At 53.8% G+C, this 15,503-nt stretch overlaps 1 protein-coding gene across 1 annotated transcript in view; it reads left to right on the forward strand.

Annotated features, from left to right (window-relative positions):
• Window positions 1-15,503, forward strand: part of RPTOR (regulatory associated protein of MTOR complex 1) — a 237,071-nt gene that overhangs the window by 206,452 nt on the left and 15,116 nt on the right. Inside the window, exons 21-24 of the mRNA XM_066381484.1 lie at window positions 719-837; window positions 6,123-6,226; window positions 6,735-6,918; window positions 8,230-8,340. Of these exons, the coding sequence (XP_066237581.1) occupies window positions 719-837; window positions 6,123-6,226; window positions 6,735-6,918; window positions 8,230-8,340 (518 nt within the window). The remainder of the gene's footprint in view (window positions 1-718; window positions 838-6,122; window positions 6,227-6,734; window positions 6,919-8,229; window positions 8,341-15,503) is intronic.

The following is a 15,503-nucleotide window of genomic DNA, read 5'->3' on the forward strand; positions in this document are numbered from 1 at the left end:
TGGCCCTCAGTCCTAGGTCCCACTCCCAACAGGAATCTCTCTCACCCTATACTGTAGCTGCCTGTGGCATGGGCACAGCACTGGCTTGAAAGTCAGATATCCCTTGGTGACTGGGCCTCATCGCCCCTCTGTCATCCAGGGTGATGCCTGCAGCTAGGATCAGGAGGGTCCAGCAACCATGAGCAACCTTCCTAGGGCCAGGACACGTTCCTCTCCTTCCTGTGTGTCCACAGCTGACCCGCCGAGCGTGTGTGCCCTGCTTCATGCACCTGGGCGTTGGGCGTGTGAACAGGACCCTGCTTAGGGGACATTTGGACAGTGCTGGGTGTCTGGGAGACTCTGGGGGCTTGGGTCATGTCATGCACCCTCCACGACTCCCTGCACAGCATGTGCTGTGTGAACAAGACAGGCCAGAGCCGGAATGCGGAGTAAGGTGTGGGCTCTCCTCAAGTGTACCCCTCATGCAGACCACATCAGCTCTTGGAAATCCAAACAATCAAACTCCCATCTGAAAGCTCGGTACTCAAGTGACTGGCAGCTCAGCATTCAGATGGAAGTCTTGCCTTGTTTCACTCACTTTCCTTGTAGAAGGATCCCAGCCTAGAAGATGAAATTGTGTAGCAAGCCTTTGTGCTGACCTGAGAGGCAGGCCCGTTCCCAGAAGAGCAAACCAGCCCCCGCCAGTCACCGCCCTGACCTATCTCTGCTCTCTCCTCAGGCGTGTCCTTCAACAGTGTGTACACGCAGATATGGAGGGTCCTGCTGCACCTGGCTGCTGACCCCTACCCAGACGTGTCTGACCTGGCCATGAAGGTGCTCAACAGCATTGCCTACAAGGTACATGTGCTGGGCTCCACAGTCCCCGCTGTCCATCATGGGGATTCGGGCAGGGCCTCCAGGCACGCGCAGGTTTGCCCCTCAGCTCAAACACAGTGGCCGTGTCCCTAGGTATGTCCACAGAGAGCGTTCATTGGGGCACGTTACCTGCATCTGCACCGCATCAAGGCACTGGGTGGCGACCAGCATCACCCCGTGGGCTCAGCCCATGTGACCTACAGTGGTTGCCCTCAGTCCTCACTCACTCACAACCGTCTGGCTGAAGGAAACTTAAAGAACCACCTTTAGCTTCACTCCAGTTTCTGTTGCTTCCGTTTTCCTTCAGGTCAACACCCACCTTTATCCCTTCCCTCGGCAACTCTGACTTGTTTCTGAGGGGGAAGCTCAGGTCGTTGATTTGCATCCCTCTTCCGTGGGGACTCAGCACCAGCCCCGCCTTCTCTCCCCCCCACCCCCGTGAGCCCCGGAGTTGTTGGGCCTTCCTTCCTGGGGTTCGTCCAGCCCCAGGGTGTTCACCTCGATTCACAGCACTGAGTCAGTGGTGCCCAGGGCCTGCCCCGTGGCCCAGTCTTCCTGAGACCCCACGGTGGCGAGATGCAGCCTGTGTGGGTTTGTGCACGTGCCCTTGTGTATGAGTGTGTGTGTGTGCATGCATATGGGTCTGTGTATGTGTACATATACGTGTGTTTATTTTTAAGACTAATCATTCTACTGAAGAATTTGAGCATAAACATTAAGGAAATCCCTTCTTGTCCTCAACTTAGTTTTTAAAAAATGTTGTGCTTTGTGTGTGAAAGAGCCCGCCGCTCATGAGCCATAGCCTTGTTTCAAGTATTTGTGTCCCCTCTCAAGCTGGGGGCTTGCATTTGCTTGTAGCTTTTATTACAGGAAATATTTCTAACCATGTAGAGGTAAGAAGAAGCGTATGAAGACTCAGGAACCCGTGTCAGCCCTCGTGCCTTTTGTGTCCGTGGTTGGGGTTATGTGGTAAAGAAACTTCAAGCTGCAGGTGTTCAGATGTCAGGGTCATGTGCAGTAATAACCACTACTTCTTTTAATATTTATGAGATTTGTAAACATATAAACTCACTTAAATGTAGGACCAGTCTCTAGACACAGCCCCTGCTATAGTGTCACTGGCTGGAGCCCAGCCAGGCCAGGTGTAGAAGCAGCCCCAGCAGAGCCAGTCCCCCGGACTGGGACTCAGTGGCTCTAGGGTGGCCACTGGAGATCTGTTCTCAGTGTGACTCTGTGGAGAGCATCCTGCATGGGCTCATGGCTATGGGGTAAAGTGCGGCTCCCTCCACATCAGCTCTTGGAAATCCAAACAATCAAATTCCCATCTGACAGTCCAGCCTGGCTGTCACCCTGGGTCCCATTATGACTGCACAAGCCCTCAGCCAACCACTCCCCTCCTGCAGCTTCCGTTTTCTCATCGAAGGGACAGTGCAGGCTGGCTCAGACATGTGGGGACAGAGAAGTGTCTTGCGAGACCCCGTCACCATATCCACCTACATGGCTCTACCAGTAGCAGGGCTAGTCGGCTGTCACCTCCCCCCTCACTGTCCACTGTGACAATGGATGGGGCTGGACTCCCCAGCACCAGGTCTTCATCCCATGGGACAAGGATAGAGGCATTGTGTCCCCCACTGCCCTTGAGTAACCATCAGAAGTTCAGACACACAACAGAGTTCTTTAGACACTACCTGGGACTTTAGATTCCCAGAGAAGACAATTCATTCTTAGGGAATGTAGCTTATGGAAAAGTACTTACCAGACAAACAGAATCATGTTTCCATAGGTGTCAGTTCTCAGTGACCCAGCTGCCAGTGGGCTCTGTGTCATCCTTAGCCCAAAGACACCTCTGGGCCACCATGGGGGACTTGCCTTCTCCTGGTGCTTCCAGAGCCTTGGTCTGCTAATGGAGACATTGCTGGAGCACCTCACTCCCCCCAGGAGAGCAGCTGAGTCTTGCAGTGAGTCTGTCCTCAGCCCCCCGACATCGAGGTGCAGCCAGGGTCACTGTCCACATCACCAGGCGTCTCGTGTCTTTTCTCTGCGTTGGGTCAGACTTTGCTGTGTTCTGTGAGGCAACGTGTTATAGTTGAAGAACCAGAGAGGGAAGAAAGCGCTCAGAGACCTGGAGGCAGAGGGGCCTTCCTGCAGCCCAGGCACGCATCACCAACCTCCTCCACCTCTCCCTGTGCGGAGCAGGGAACGGGGGTAACTGGTATGCACCTCTGGGCTCCTACAGAGCGTTTCTGTGTTTGCGTTGGCCTGAGTATCACCTAAGAATTTGACTTTCAACAAAATTGTATTAGCCACCCTCTGGAAGCTCACAGCCATGACTGTGGGCCGGGTCAGGAAGGCTCCTAGGCCTTGCTCAGGGCACTGGCTGTTCAGAGGCTCAGTGAAGGGGGACCAGAGAGCCAACACCTGACGAGGCCTGCATGTTGGCACAGTGCGCCGAGAGGGCCCGGGCAGGGTCCTGGTCCTGCTGATCACACTCTGAGCTCCTCACTTTGTAGCCCAAACCCTGCTGTCCCACAGGTACACTGCTATTCCTGCCAGCCTTTTCTGGCAGCGTGCCCACACTTAAAACAGTGTCTGAGGGCAGCACAGAAAGGAGGTTCCTAGAGAACCTCCCGGCCCAGCCCCCACCCCTCCCTAAACAACCTGTCCCCACACCGATTCTGTGGAAAGGCGGGCCTGCTTGGCCATCTCCCTGGGGGTCACCTGACTGCACAGTGTTGCAGCCGCTCCTGGCTAGGACCAGCGCCATTAAGTGTCTGTTGCACAAATAGGAATTATCAGGCCAAGGAAAGCCGCATCTGAGCCAGAAACCCCAACTGCCAGCATAGAGCTGTGGTCATGGGAACCTCAGCCCACCACTCTCAGGATGTCCAAACCGGTGCACAGTCTGTGGCAGCAGCCATGGGCATGCTTTGCATTAAAGCGGAGACATTTTATTAAACCTGTAGTCCAGAGTCCCAGTTCACCCCAACCCTGAATGCTGAATCACTGCGGAGCCCACCCACTGTTCACCATGGAGCCTCCTCCATGGCAAGTGGGGGGGGGGGGCGCAGAGGAAGCAACTGAGTGGGAGGGAGCGTCTCTGGGGAAATAGGGGTTCCTGAATCACCACCCCAGCACTTCAAAGATGTGTGCACTTACCGAGGCCTTCACTTCAGCCTCCAAAATCCTGAAAGTTTCCTCCTCACATCATCGCCCACCGCTTGTCTGAGAGTCCTGAGGAGACTTCTACAAATTCACGGTCTCTGAGCTTAGATTTCTTTTCTCAGGATTTGTGTGTGCATATATGTGTAGGGCTGGTCAAGTAATTGAAATACTACAGCAAAAGGAAGTTCACAAACAATGTAACTTCTGTAATTCAAAAAACAAAAACTTAAAAATATTTTTTTCCATTGATTGAGAGAGAGAGAGAGAGAGGGAGGAAGAGGTGAGAAAGAGAGAAGCACCGGCTTGTTGTTCCATTAGTTGTACTTTCATTGATTGCTTCTCCTGTGTGCCCTGACTGGGGATCAAACCCATGACCTCAGTGCGCCAGGACAACACCATCTACTGAGCACTCAGCCAAGGCCAAAACTTTTTTTATTTTTTATTTTATTTATTTATTTTTTTTTATTTTATTACTCTGAAGCTAGAAACGGGGAGAGACAGACAGACTCCCGCATGCGCCCGACCGGGATCCACCCGGCACGCCCACCAGGGGCGATGCTCTGCCCCTCCAGGGCGTCGCTCTGCCGTGACCAGAGCCACTCTAGGGCCTGGGGCAGAAGCCAAGGAGCCATCCCCAGCGCCCGGGCCATCTTTGCTCCAATGGAGCCTTGGCTGTGGGAGGGGAAGAGAGAGACAGAGGAAGGGGGGGTGGAGAAGTAAATGGGCGCCTCTCCTATGTGCCCCGGCCGGGAATCGAACCCGGGTCCCCCGCACGCCAGGCCGACGCTCTACCGCTGATCCAACCGGCCAGGGCCCAAAACTTTTTAAAGGCTGATTCTAGTTCAGTGTCTGTCGTTGTTCTTGTTTCATACTGAAGGGTCGTCTGGGAAGCGCTGGTAGACTACAGTGAGGGTTGTGGCTGCACAGTTTTCTGTGACTTTCTGTCTGTTGGCTGAATGCGGGAGCCCCACTGCCGAGGGAACAATCCCAAATATGTGGGTCCTGTCAGTAGCCAGTCCAGGGTCCCGGTAGTGGGTGTCCAGAACCAACCAGGCCCATGCAGCTGCCCCATGTCCTCTGATCAAAACATCTGAGAGAAAACTGGGCAGAGGTTAGGTCCCCAGCAGGAGCAGTGAGCCCGTCTGCTTAAAGCTTCCTGTCATTTGTCATTTCAGTGGACAGCTGGTTTCTGAATCTCCCTCAAGTCCTATGGAAAAAATGAAAACAAAACCACTATCCTCCTGGGGCCCAGTATCGAGAGGGTACAAACCTTTCTCGGTGGTAAAATGTCAAACCTGCAACAGGGTACTTGTGGTCCTGACCCCTGAGTCCCAGAGCCTATCCCCCTTAGCCTGGTGACCACATTTCAAGGAGAGCTGGCCCTGGGCCCATACTGGACCCAGGTGAATAATGTCTAGAAAAGTAATAGTATTTTACCTTCAGGAACAGCAGGGAGATGGTGGGCAGAGCTGGCAGCAAGATGGGGAGGATGTGCTGGGGACTTCACCCACAGGTTAAGGGCTGAGTCCCAGCAGACATGCGCCCAGCTGATTTGCCAGATGTTTGGGGGACATTTTTTTTTTTCCAAAGCTGGAAACAGGGAGGCAGTCAGACAGACTCCCGCATGCACCTGACCGGGATCCACCCAGCATGCCCACCAGGGGGCAATGCTCTGCCCCTCTGGGGCGTCGCTCTGCCACAATTAGAGCCATTCTAACGCCTGAGGCAGAGGCCACAGAGCCATTCTCAGTGCCCGGGCAAACTTTGCTCCAGTGGAGCCTTGGCTGCGGGAGGGGAAGAGAGAGACAGAGAGGAAGGAGAGGGGGAGGGGTGGAGAAGCAGATGGGCGCTTCTCCTGTGTGCCCTGGCTGGGAATCGAACCTGGGACTCCTGCACACCAGGCCGACGCTCTACCACTGAGCCAACCGGCCAGGGCCTGTTTGGGGGACATTTTCAACTGGGACCTTCCGCTGGCGTGTGAGCATTCATTGGCGAAAAGGCCTTTTCTGCTGAAGCTACTGGGAAGCCCACCACCTGCACTCTGTCCTGTAGCCTCAGCTCCTCCCCTGCTGACCATCCTGTCACTAGTCCGTTTGCTCTTTCAGGCCACCATGAATGCCCGGCCTCAGCGCATCGTCACCACGTCCTCTCTCACCCAGTCGGCACCCGCCAGCCCCACCAACAAGGGCATCCACATCCAGCAGGCGGGGTGAGTGGCCCGGCTCTCCTGTGGGTGAAGTCCCCAGCACATCCTCCCCATCTTGCTGCCAGCTCTGCCCACCGTCTCCCTGCTGTTCCTCATTCCCTCGCCCTGCTCCTCTCACCCTGCACGTCTGACCTGAGCCTCACTGCTGGCCCCTCACTCAGGTCTGCAAGGGAGGCTCGCGTCCCTGTCATCACCAGCATGGCACCTGTGCTCACCCGCAGGAAGCGGAGGCTAAGGGCTGAGTCCCAGCAGACATGTGCCCAGCTGATTTGCCAGACATGTGCCCAGTTGGTTTCCAGTGGGTCCCTAGGGTCTGCTAGGGTCATTGGCTCAGCATCAGCAGCTGGTGTTTTGAAGTCACATTGACAGGTCAGGGGATTGAGGACATCTGAGCTGATGATGCTAGGTTCTTTGGCCGTAGCTGGGGTGGCAGGCCTGGAAGAATCCACTAGTATTTGGTGTCAGACTGATGGGATCTGGGTGACACAGTGTTTCTTTTCCCTGGCGGCAGAGGCTCTCCTCCCACTTCCAGCACAAGCAGCTCCAGCCCAACCAACGACGTGGCCAAGCAGCCAATCAGCCGAGAGCTGCCTACAGGCCGGCTAGGCGCTGCTGGGCCCACGGGGGTGCAGTACACGCCCCACTCCCACCAGTTCCCCCGCACTCGGAAGATGTTCGACAAGGGCCCAGACCAGGTACACACACTTGCGTGCGCATGGTTTTTAAACAGTGACTCCAGTGTATGGAGATGCTGAGGGCTCTGCACGCACTGTGCCTGCGTCCCTCGGCCTGCTGTGCTGCTCTGGGCAGCATCCATGTGGCAAGGGAGGCCGGATGCTGGTCTGCTCTCCCTTCATGGGAACTGTGTTCTGCCTCCACTTGACCTGGCAGCCACTCCACAGGAGGGACCGATGTCTTCATTTGTGAGGGTGATGGCAATGCCTAACAAGGTAGACACACAGGCTGGGCCCTCGGTGTCTTGTTCAGACTGTTTGCCACTTTCTCAGCCAAGGACACGCAGGCTCAGGAGGTTGTTTGGGCTGCTGCAGGCGCCACCACAGCTCAGCACTCCCCGTGACTGTACCACAAAGGTCACACAGCCTGCAGGGTGACCTTGGAACAAGACGTACACATTGGTGATGGAGGTCTCCATATCACACCACTGGCACCTGCCTGCCTCAAGGGCTGTGGTGTAAAAGCAACCACACAGGGTGAGGGTCAGGCCCTGGGTTGGACCATGACGGGGATAGTGGGCAGGAGCAGCTGGGTGCAGGGGTGCTCCCTATCCCCGGGTCCGAGTCCAGGAGAGTGGCACCGTAGCAGTAGGTGGCATGCAGGTACCTACCAGGCAGAGTGACACCCTGTCAGTGTGTCCCACTCAGGATTTTCCACCTAGCGGGTCTCCCTGGGTGGTGGTTGCTCCCCTCTGAGAGTCGCCTTCAGTCGTGCCATGCCATGCACCGTGAGGACTTCTCAGGCTGGCCCTGTGAGGGAACGCTGACCCTGACAGCTTAGTCACTGGGTCTTGCAGCAGGAAGCTGTGACACGTCCTGATAAGCTGCACAGTGTTTTAAGTTTAATCTTATAAGTCCCAGGTGCCTTGCACACTCCACCGGGAGGGAGTCACTTCTCCCAGGCACATGGCCCCAGGCCTCACCCTGGTCCTACTGTGTGCTGGCCCAGTCTTAGCTGCAGCCCCCATACCAGGTGGCTAAGGTCTGTGGGAATTAGTGACTCAGCCCCAATGGGCCTGTCCAACCAGCACAGGACAGGGACAGCCCAAGCCATCCTAGCAGCTCCAGGCAGATGTGTTTTCCAAGTGTGGACTCGGATGGCCCTCCCTAACGCCAGCTCCTGGAGCCCTGTGCAGACACTCAGGGTCCAGCATCACCTGAAATAGGAGCCAGACACCCCAGCGTTGCCTCTCTGTGGTGAACTGCTCGGTGCACAGGAGGCAGTCACCTCACTAACTGTCTGTGTCCTTCTCCCTCCCGAACGCCGGGAAGACCACTGATGATGCGGACGACGCTGCCGGGCACAAGAGCTTCACCTCGGCCGCCATGCAGACAGGCTTCTGCGACTGGAGCGCCCGGTACTTCGCCCAGCCCGTCATGAAGGTACTGTGTGTGGTTAGCCTTGGGGTCAGAGGGCATGCTCCCTGTGCCTTTTGGGGCCACACCAGGTCCCTCAGAGCCTCGCCCTGTGGCTCCCTCAGGGCGGGTTCAGGAGCTTGGCCTCTGGCCTGGAGCATTTGAATCCCTAGCTCTGAGCTGATGATTGGAACCCGACCGTGTGCTCACCAGGATCCTGCTCTTTGTGGCTCCCACTGGCCTGGGTGAAGCCATTCAGGCCAGGACCCTGAACCGTGACCTGAGGCTGGCAGCCAGGGCTGCCATAGCCCAGCTGTGCCAGCCGCTTGCACTGTCCCTTTGGGATCCTGTCCTCCCTTCTTGGGACTGCTGAAGGGTAATACCAGGGTGCCATCACCATACTCAGCAAAAGAAGATTTCACTTTCCTTCCTGTTAGTTTTAACAAAAAAAGAATAGAGCCTGCCCTTCCTGGGCTTCCCTGTGTAAAACGCCTCATTGTCTTCATTGGCAAGGTCTCTCGAGGCTTCTCGGTTCCCTCCTGGTGAGGACCACTCATGGTCTGTCTCAGGCTTCACCAGGTGGTTCTTTGCTTTGGGGGTTAATTGCACTGATTTTTGTAAAGACCCCATTCATGACGTGACATGTTCCTGCCACTGCAGAATGGAGCACACAGCAGGTGACAGTGGGCCTGGCACCACTGTGTCGCTGAGGATCCAGTACCATCTTCCCTGGGGAGCTGTGGGGCTAGTCTTCAGACTTCTACTCTCACACATGTTCCTAGGAAACCTGCACGCAGATAATTGGGAACAGCAGTGGCAACTTGTTCCTAGTCACACATCAAGCTCCACGTTGAGGACTTCCAGGAAGAGTCTCTGGTTTCTGTCCAGCTTTATTCCTGCTTTCTTCTTCCCCAGAGTGAGACAGACTTCTGTCAATACAAACACAGATAACTGTCACATCTGAGACAGGTAGCGAGGTTCTGATTTACTGATCCCCTTTGATGAACAGAGACTAAGGAGCTCTCTCCCACTGTTCAATCAAATCCAACTCTTCCAGAGAGCAGTTGGCTATATTAGAGTCCTGCATAGCCACTTGCTCTGACCCTACAGTGCCCTTGCCTGGATGTGAACTTAAGGAAATAGAGTTAGGGACAGTCCATATGTGACTTACAACAACGAAAACTGCAGTCCACTCAAGTGTCCAACACAGGAAGAATGGTGGCAAGTTATGAAATATTCGGTAGGATATTATTGGAGCTGTTTTAAAATTGAGCTTAAAATTAAAATCATTAGAAAATGCTTGTGGTAAAAAAATTTTTAGAGATATAAAAGCAAGACACAGGCTGCCTACAGGAAGGTCACAGGTACCACGAGGCAGTGGTATGGTCACAGTTATAAGTATAGAGCATCCACATCTGTGCCAAGGACAAAGGCCAGGAGAAGGCCAGCCCGGCAGTGGGTCTTCAGTGACATGATGATGTGGGCACTGAATGTGCTTTTTCCTAACACATTTCTGTCTTTCTTGCATTATCTACAAGAAGTACCTTTATAGTCAGAAAAAGAAACATTAAAGAGGTCATCGCAGCCTGTGGGTTAGGTCAGCAGAGCATGTCGCGCAAGCCTGGCGCAACCTGCTGTCACACACTGTCCCCACAGACCGACGGGCTCAGGTTCCTAGAGATATTCTCCCTCTTAAAGCAGATGAGACCAGGCCATCACGGGCTCCAGGGTAGCTCACTCTGCCCTCTTGCTGTATGTCACAGTGATTTCTCAGGTAGGGCGCAGTTTCCTCAGGCGTCTGCCTGTGACAACAGGGAGACATGTCCTAGATCAGGGGTCCTCAAACTTTTTACACAGGGGGCCAGTTCACTGTCCCTCAGACCGCTGGAGGGCCGCCACATACAGTGCTCCTTTCTCCTTTCACTGACCACCAATGAAAGAGGTGCCCCTTCTGGAAGAGCGGCAGGGGGCTGAATAAATGGCCTTAGGGGGCTGCATGCTGCCCACGGGCCGTAGTTTGGGGACGCCTGTCCTAGATGATCCAAAATGCACTCTCTTAAACTTGAAAATGAATTTCATACCCTGGCCAGTTGGCTCAGTGATAGAACATTGACCTGGTGTGTGAAGTCCCGGGTTCAATTTCCGGCCAGGGCACACAGGAGAGGTGCCCATCTGTTTCTCCACCCCTCCCCCTCCTCTCTCTCTCTCCCTCTCTCTCTCTCTCTCTCTTTCTCTCTCTCTTCTCCTCCCTTCTTGCAGTGTGGTTCGATTAGAGCGAATTGGCCTCAAGCACTGAGGAGGGCTCCATGGCCTCTGCCTCAGGCACTAAAAAAAATGGCTCCAGTTGCAACAGAGCAGAGGCCCCAGATGGGCAGAGCATCACCTCCCAGTGTGTTTGCCGGATGGATTCCGTTCGGGGCACATGTGGAAGTCTGTCTCTGCCTCCCCTCCTCTCACTAAATTAAAAAAAAAGAAAGAAAGAAAATTAACTTCATTTGTTCCCAAAGGATTCACTCTCCTCTTCTCAGCACAATGCTTAGACTGGCATTAAGATGAGCATGCCTTCAGTGAGTACACATGAGCAAATTGCAGGAGAAAGGTCCCGAGGCGGGGGCTGAGGTCTGACCCCCACACATGTGTTTGTGTGACTCTCTCAAGTACAAACCCAGAGCAGCCTCTGCTCTGTGGCCAGTCCTGTGCCAGCCACCCAGGTTTCAGACACAACAGAGACTCCATCTGCCTTTGTGTTCTTCCGTCTGTGTGCCTGGAGTGTGTCTGATCCCGCCAGGGAGGACCCCTATGTCACCAGTGTGGAAGAGACAGGTCCCATGCGTCTTGTGGCTCCCAGGGCGTGGGCAGTGAGAGTAACAAAGACGTGTCCACTCACTGTAATTCTGGGCTCTCAGCACTTGGCCCTTGAGGGCCATCAGGGTGTCATTGCTGAAGGGGCGCTGCCCACCTAGAAGCGTCTGCGAGCTGTGGCTTTCAACAAGAAGCCCCAGGGTTGTGATTGAACAGGAAGCTTTGTTGTGATCTGGGTCTGGGCTCTCGGGGCAGCCACATGCTAGGGCACTATCATCTCATGACATGTTTGGGCAATAAAATGCATCAGGAACTTTTTTATTAGCCTGTGTTATGTGGAAACTAAAAACACCTCAGGCTGGGATTATACCTCAGAAATGACAAAATCCCCACCCCAGGTGTCTTCATGAGAGAGTATCGGAAATAAGTGCTCACTGGATAAAGCTGTGCCTGCTGTCACTATCACAGGCAATTAATGGCTAGTAAGGTTGAACACCCCTGGGCACGGCGGTCAAGGTAGTGTTTGCCAGCTCTTTGTCCTTTTACCATCAGAGGCTTACAGGTCCGTATGACTAAAAGGAGGCGCCCTGACAGGTCCCCTCTGACTAAGGGAACCACCCTCTCCCTTTCAGGAAGAACTAATTCCCATCATCCACCATCTATGACAGAAAGCAAAAGAGGAGGGAGCATCCCCAATCACTGTGCGGAGGCAGCATCACTGCTACCAGCCAGTCAGAGACACTGCAGGAATAAGTAGCTACAAACCAGCGCCCTGCACGAATACAGATCCCAGATCCTCAGGTGATATTAACCTAGCGAACGCAGCAGGGTATACAAAGGATAACACATGGGTAACCAGTGGATTCCACCCCAAGAATGCAAAGTGACCCAGTACTTTTGAATTAATCGTGCAGCTGACTATCAACAGGCAGAGAGAAGCTGCAGGTTCATCTCAGCAGCTGCAGAGCAGAGATTGGACAGAGTTCTGCAGCGGACGGAACAGCATTCAATGAGCTGAGGGTAGATAGAAGCTGACCCTCATACAGGGCACCTAACACCTGCAGTTAGCACCATCCTCGTTGGTAGAAGACAGTGTGTTTCCTCTAGAATCAGGAATAAGGCAAGGATGTCTGATCTCCATTCCTGGTCAACATCCTGCTGGCCACCTAGACAGGGCAGTAGGTGAGACGAGACCACGGGCCCACCCAGGTGGAGGGGATGGGGCAAAACAGTCTCTGGTCAGACATTATTATTGTGTAGGTGGGAAATCCTAAATGTGCAAAATGCTGCCAGAATGAGTAAGTTTTTTAAGGTTTCAGAATATAGGGTCATTCTACAAAAACCAGTTGTATTTCTATATTAAATTAAACCATTCACAATAGCACCAAAAAAAAAAACCCCACAAAATATTTAGATGCAAACCAAAAACAGAAATGCAGACAAGATCCACGTGCTGAGAAACATGGAATGACGATGGCAGAGATCAGAGAAGACCTGAGATGATAGAGACTGTACTCGTGGGTTGAAAGGCCCCACAACGACTTTTCTAAATGGATGTGTAGATAATACAGTCTCACTCAGAGGCCCTGTGGGCTTTCAAAAATTGACAAGTCTGTTCAGAAACGTATGGAAAAGAGCAAAGAAACCAAAATAACCAAAACCATTTTGAAACGGGACCCGGTTGGGACGCTCACACGGTCTCGTCTGCAGACCCGCACATAGCTGAAGCAGTCAGAACTCTGAAGTGGTGTGAGACGGGTCAATAGGGCCGAGCAGGGCCCAGGGACAGGTCTGGAGTGGCACAGCCCGTCCATCTCCAGCGAAGGTGCAAAGACAGCTGAATTCCATACAGAAGGGCTGAGGTAGTCTTGCCACACACGGTCCATTTGCCTAAGAGGGTGGGCCTTGGTCCCTCCGGCAGCAATCAAGTCAGAGTGAGTTACAGCCCCAGATGCAAAACCCAGAGCCACAAAACTTCTAGAAGGAAATCTTTGTGGCCTGGGGTTAAGCAACGGTTTCTTCAATAAGATACAAAAAGCAGCTGGAGCAGGTGGTAGCCCAGTGGATAGTGTTGGACTGGGATGCAGAGGACCCAGGTCTGAAGCTCCGAGGTCACAGGCTTGAGCACGGGCTCATAGACATGACCCCATGGTCACTGGCTTGAGCAAGGGGTCACACGCTCTGCTGTAGCCCCCCAGTCAAGGCACATGTGAGAAAGCAATCAATGAACAACTAAGGTGCCTCGAAGAATTGATGCTTCTCATCTCTCTCTCTTCCTGCCTGTCTGTCCCTATCGATCCCTCTGTCTCTCTGTCTCTGTCACAACAACAACAAAAAAGATACAAAAAGCACAAGCCACACAGGAACAAAAATGATAAACTGCATAAATTAATAACAGCTTTCCAAACAAAACTGTTAACACAAAAACACAGGCCACAAATGGAAGACACCATTGTGAAGCATGTGTCTGAAGTTAGCCATTAGGGATGTGCTGGCCCCAGGAGGTCCCACCACTTGGCTGTCACAGCAGCTGACATCACCAGCTCTGTCAACCCCGACTGCTGGCAAAGGTACAGAGCAGCAGAAATCTAGACATTGTGATACAAATGCAAATGTTATAGACACTGGAAACGTCTAGCTGTTTCTTAACAAATGAAACCCACACTTGCCACACATAACCCAGCCAGCTCCTGCATACCCACCCATTTGGACATTCACAGTGGCTTTACTCATTGTCACCACAAGCTAGAAATAACGTGATGCCCCTCACTTAGTAAATAAACTGGGGGTGGGGGGAGCCAGGTAACAGAATGTGAGCCTGACTCAGGCTCCACACTGTATAGCCCGTTCACCCAACACTCTGAAAAGGGCAGAACCAAATGACCACACGGAAAATGAGTGAGTGGGTGCCGGGAGGGCTGATGATGGGTTCACTGAGAATGTGGGAAACGAACTGTTCTCAACCTCAGTGGCGGTTGTAGTTATGTGACTAAGCACTCTCCAAAACTCAGAACTCTATGCCAAAAGGGAGAGATTTCCTGAATATAAATTCTGTCTCAGTCAGCCTGGTCCTGAAGCAGTGCGATCTAAATGAAAACGTGTCACGGAGACAGTGGACTCCGACCATCAGAGCTTATCACTGGAAGGGCATGGTCAGCTGTTGTGCACAGAGGAGGACGGCCCGTGCCACAAGCGCTGAATGCCATGCAGAGGGTGGTCTCGCTGCCCAGGGTGTTGAGTAGGCAAGGGCGATAATAACCCAGGTGAGACAGAATGGAGGCACTTGCCACGCCATCAGATCATGTTTTGTTTCTGCTGGAAATGGAGCTCGGTGTCAGGACTGGCATTGCGCCAGCCACCTCCTGGGTCCGTCTCCCCTTTGCCTTTGTCATCTCTTCTTGCCTTGATGGCTTGTTCTGAGTTCTACCTGAGCATCTTAACCTTTTGATCCAGTGCTAACAACACACTGAGCTCTGTGTGGGTGTGCGCCACGCAGTGCCCAGCCCACACTCCTCAGAAGCCTTGGGACCCTCAGCCTCCATCCTGGGCCCCAGCACCCTGTGGGCTCTCAGCACCAGGTCTCCGTGGGAGACTCATAATCATAATTGGTGTTTGTCTGAGTAGGTCACACTGTCACCGACACCCGCACCCCAGCCCTTTCTGGAAGGAAACCTAGCAGAAGTGGGGTCCATGCAAACTGCAGAAGCTTCTGTTCCGCCTGGAGGGGGATGGGGAGAGTGTTGTTGGGACCCACCACTGAGCAGGAGACGATGTTCCGTCAGTTCCACTGGGCCCCGTCCTGAGCGGTGATTGTCACATCTAGCAGTCCCTGCCTGCTGCTACTTCAAGGTCTCCTGCTCTTTCTCTTCATCTGCCACCATCCCTCCACCTCTCATGCTGCACCTGCATCTCCACTTCCACTTGTGCCCATCCCAGTGGTTTGTAGCAGGCTGTCCCTGAATGGATACGTGTGCCAGGTACAGAGCCATAGTCTAGTTGGGCTGGAAGCCCTTTCTGAGCTCAGACCTGTAAGAGGAGGCTCCGTGGGCTCCCGTGCTCTACTTCTGAGAACTCCACCCGGGAAGGTGACAGACAAGGTGTGCCTTCCATCGCAGGGGCTGCCTACGTGCCCTGCCCATCCACACATCCTCCTCCTCCTGTCCCTACGGCCCTTGTTGCTTCCTTCTGAAGAACTGAAGATCCCACATCTGCCCACCTCCAGTTCGTGGCCTGCGAGCTGTGGGAGCTCAGGCCTGGCCACAGGGAACACATGTTTAAGAACCCTGTGCTGGCCCTGTCCCTCCGCTGCTGCTCAGGGAGCCCGCCAGGTGTCCCCCACTCACATGTCCCCACAGAAACACATGCCATGCAGGGGCAGCTCCTCTGTT

The sequence above is a fragment of the Saccopteryx leptura genome, chromosome 4 (genome assembly GCF_036850995.1).
Source record: "Saccopteryx leptura isolate mSacLep1 chromosome 4, mSacLep1_pri_phased_curated, whole genome shotgun sequence".
Lineage (NCBI taxonomy): Eukaryota > Metazoa > Chordata > Mammalia > Chiroptera > Emballonuridae > Saccopteryx > Saccopteryx leptura.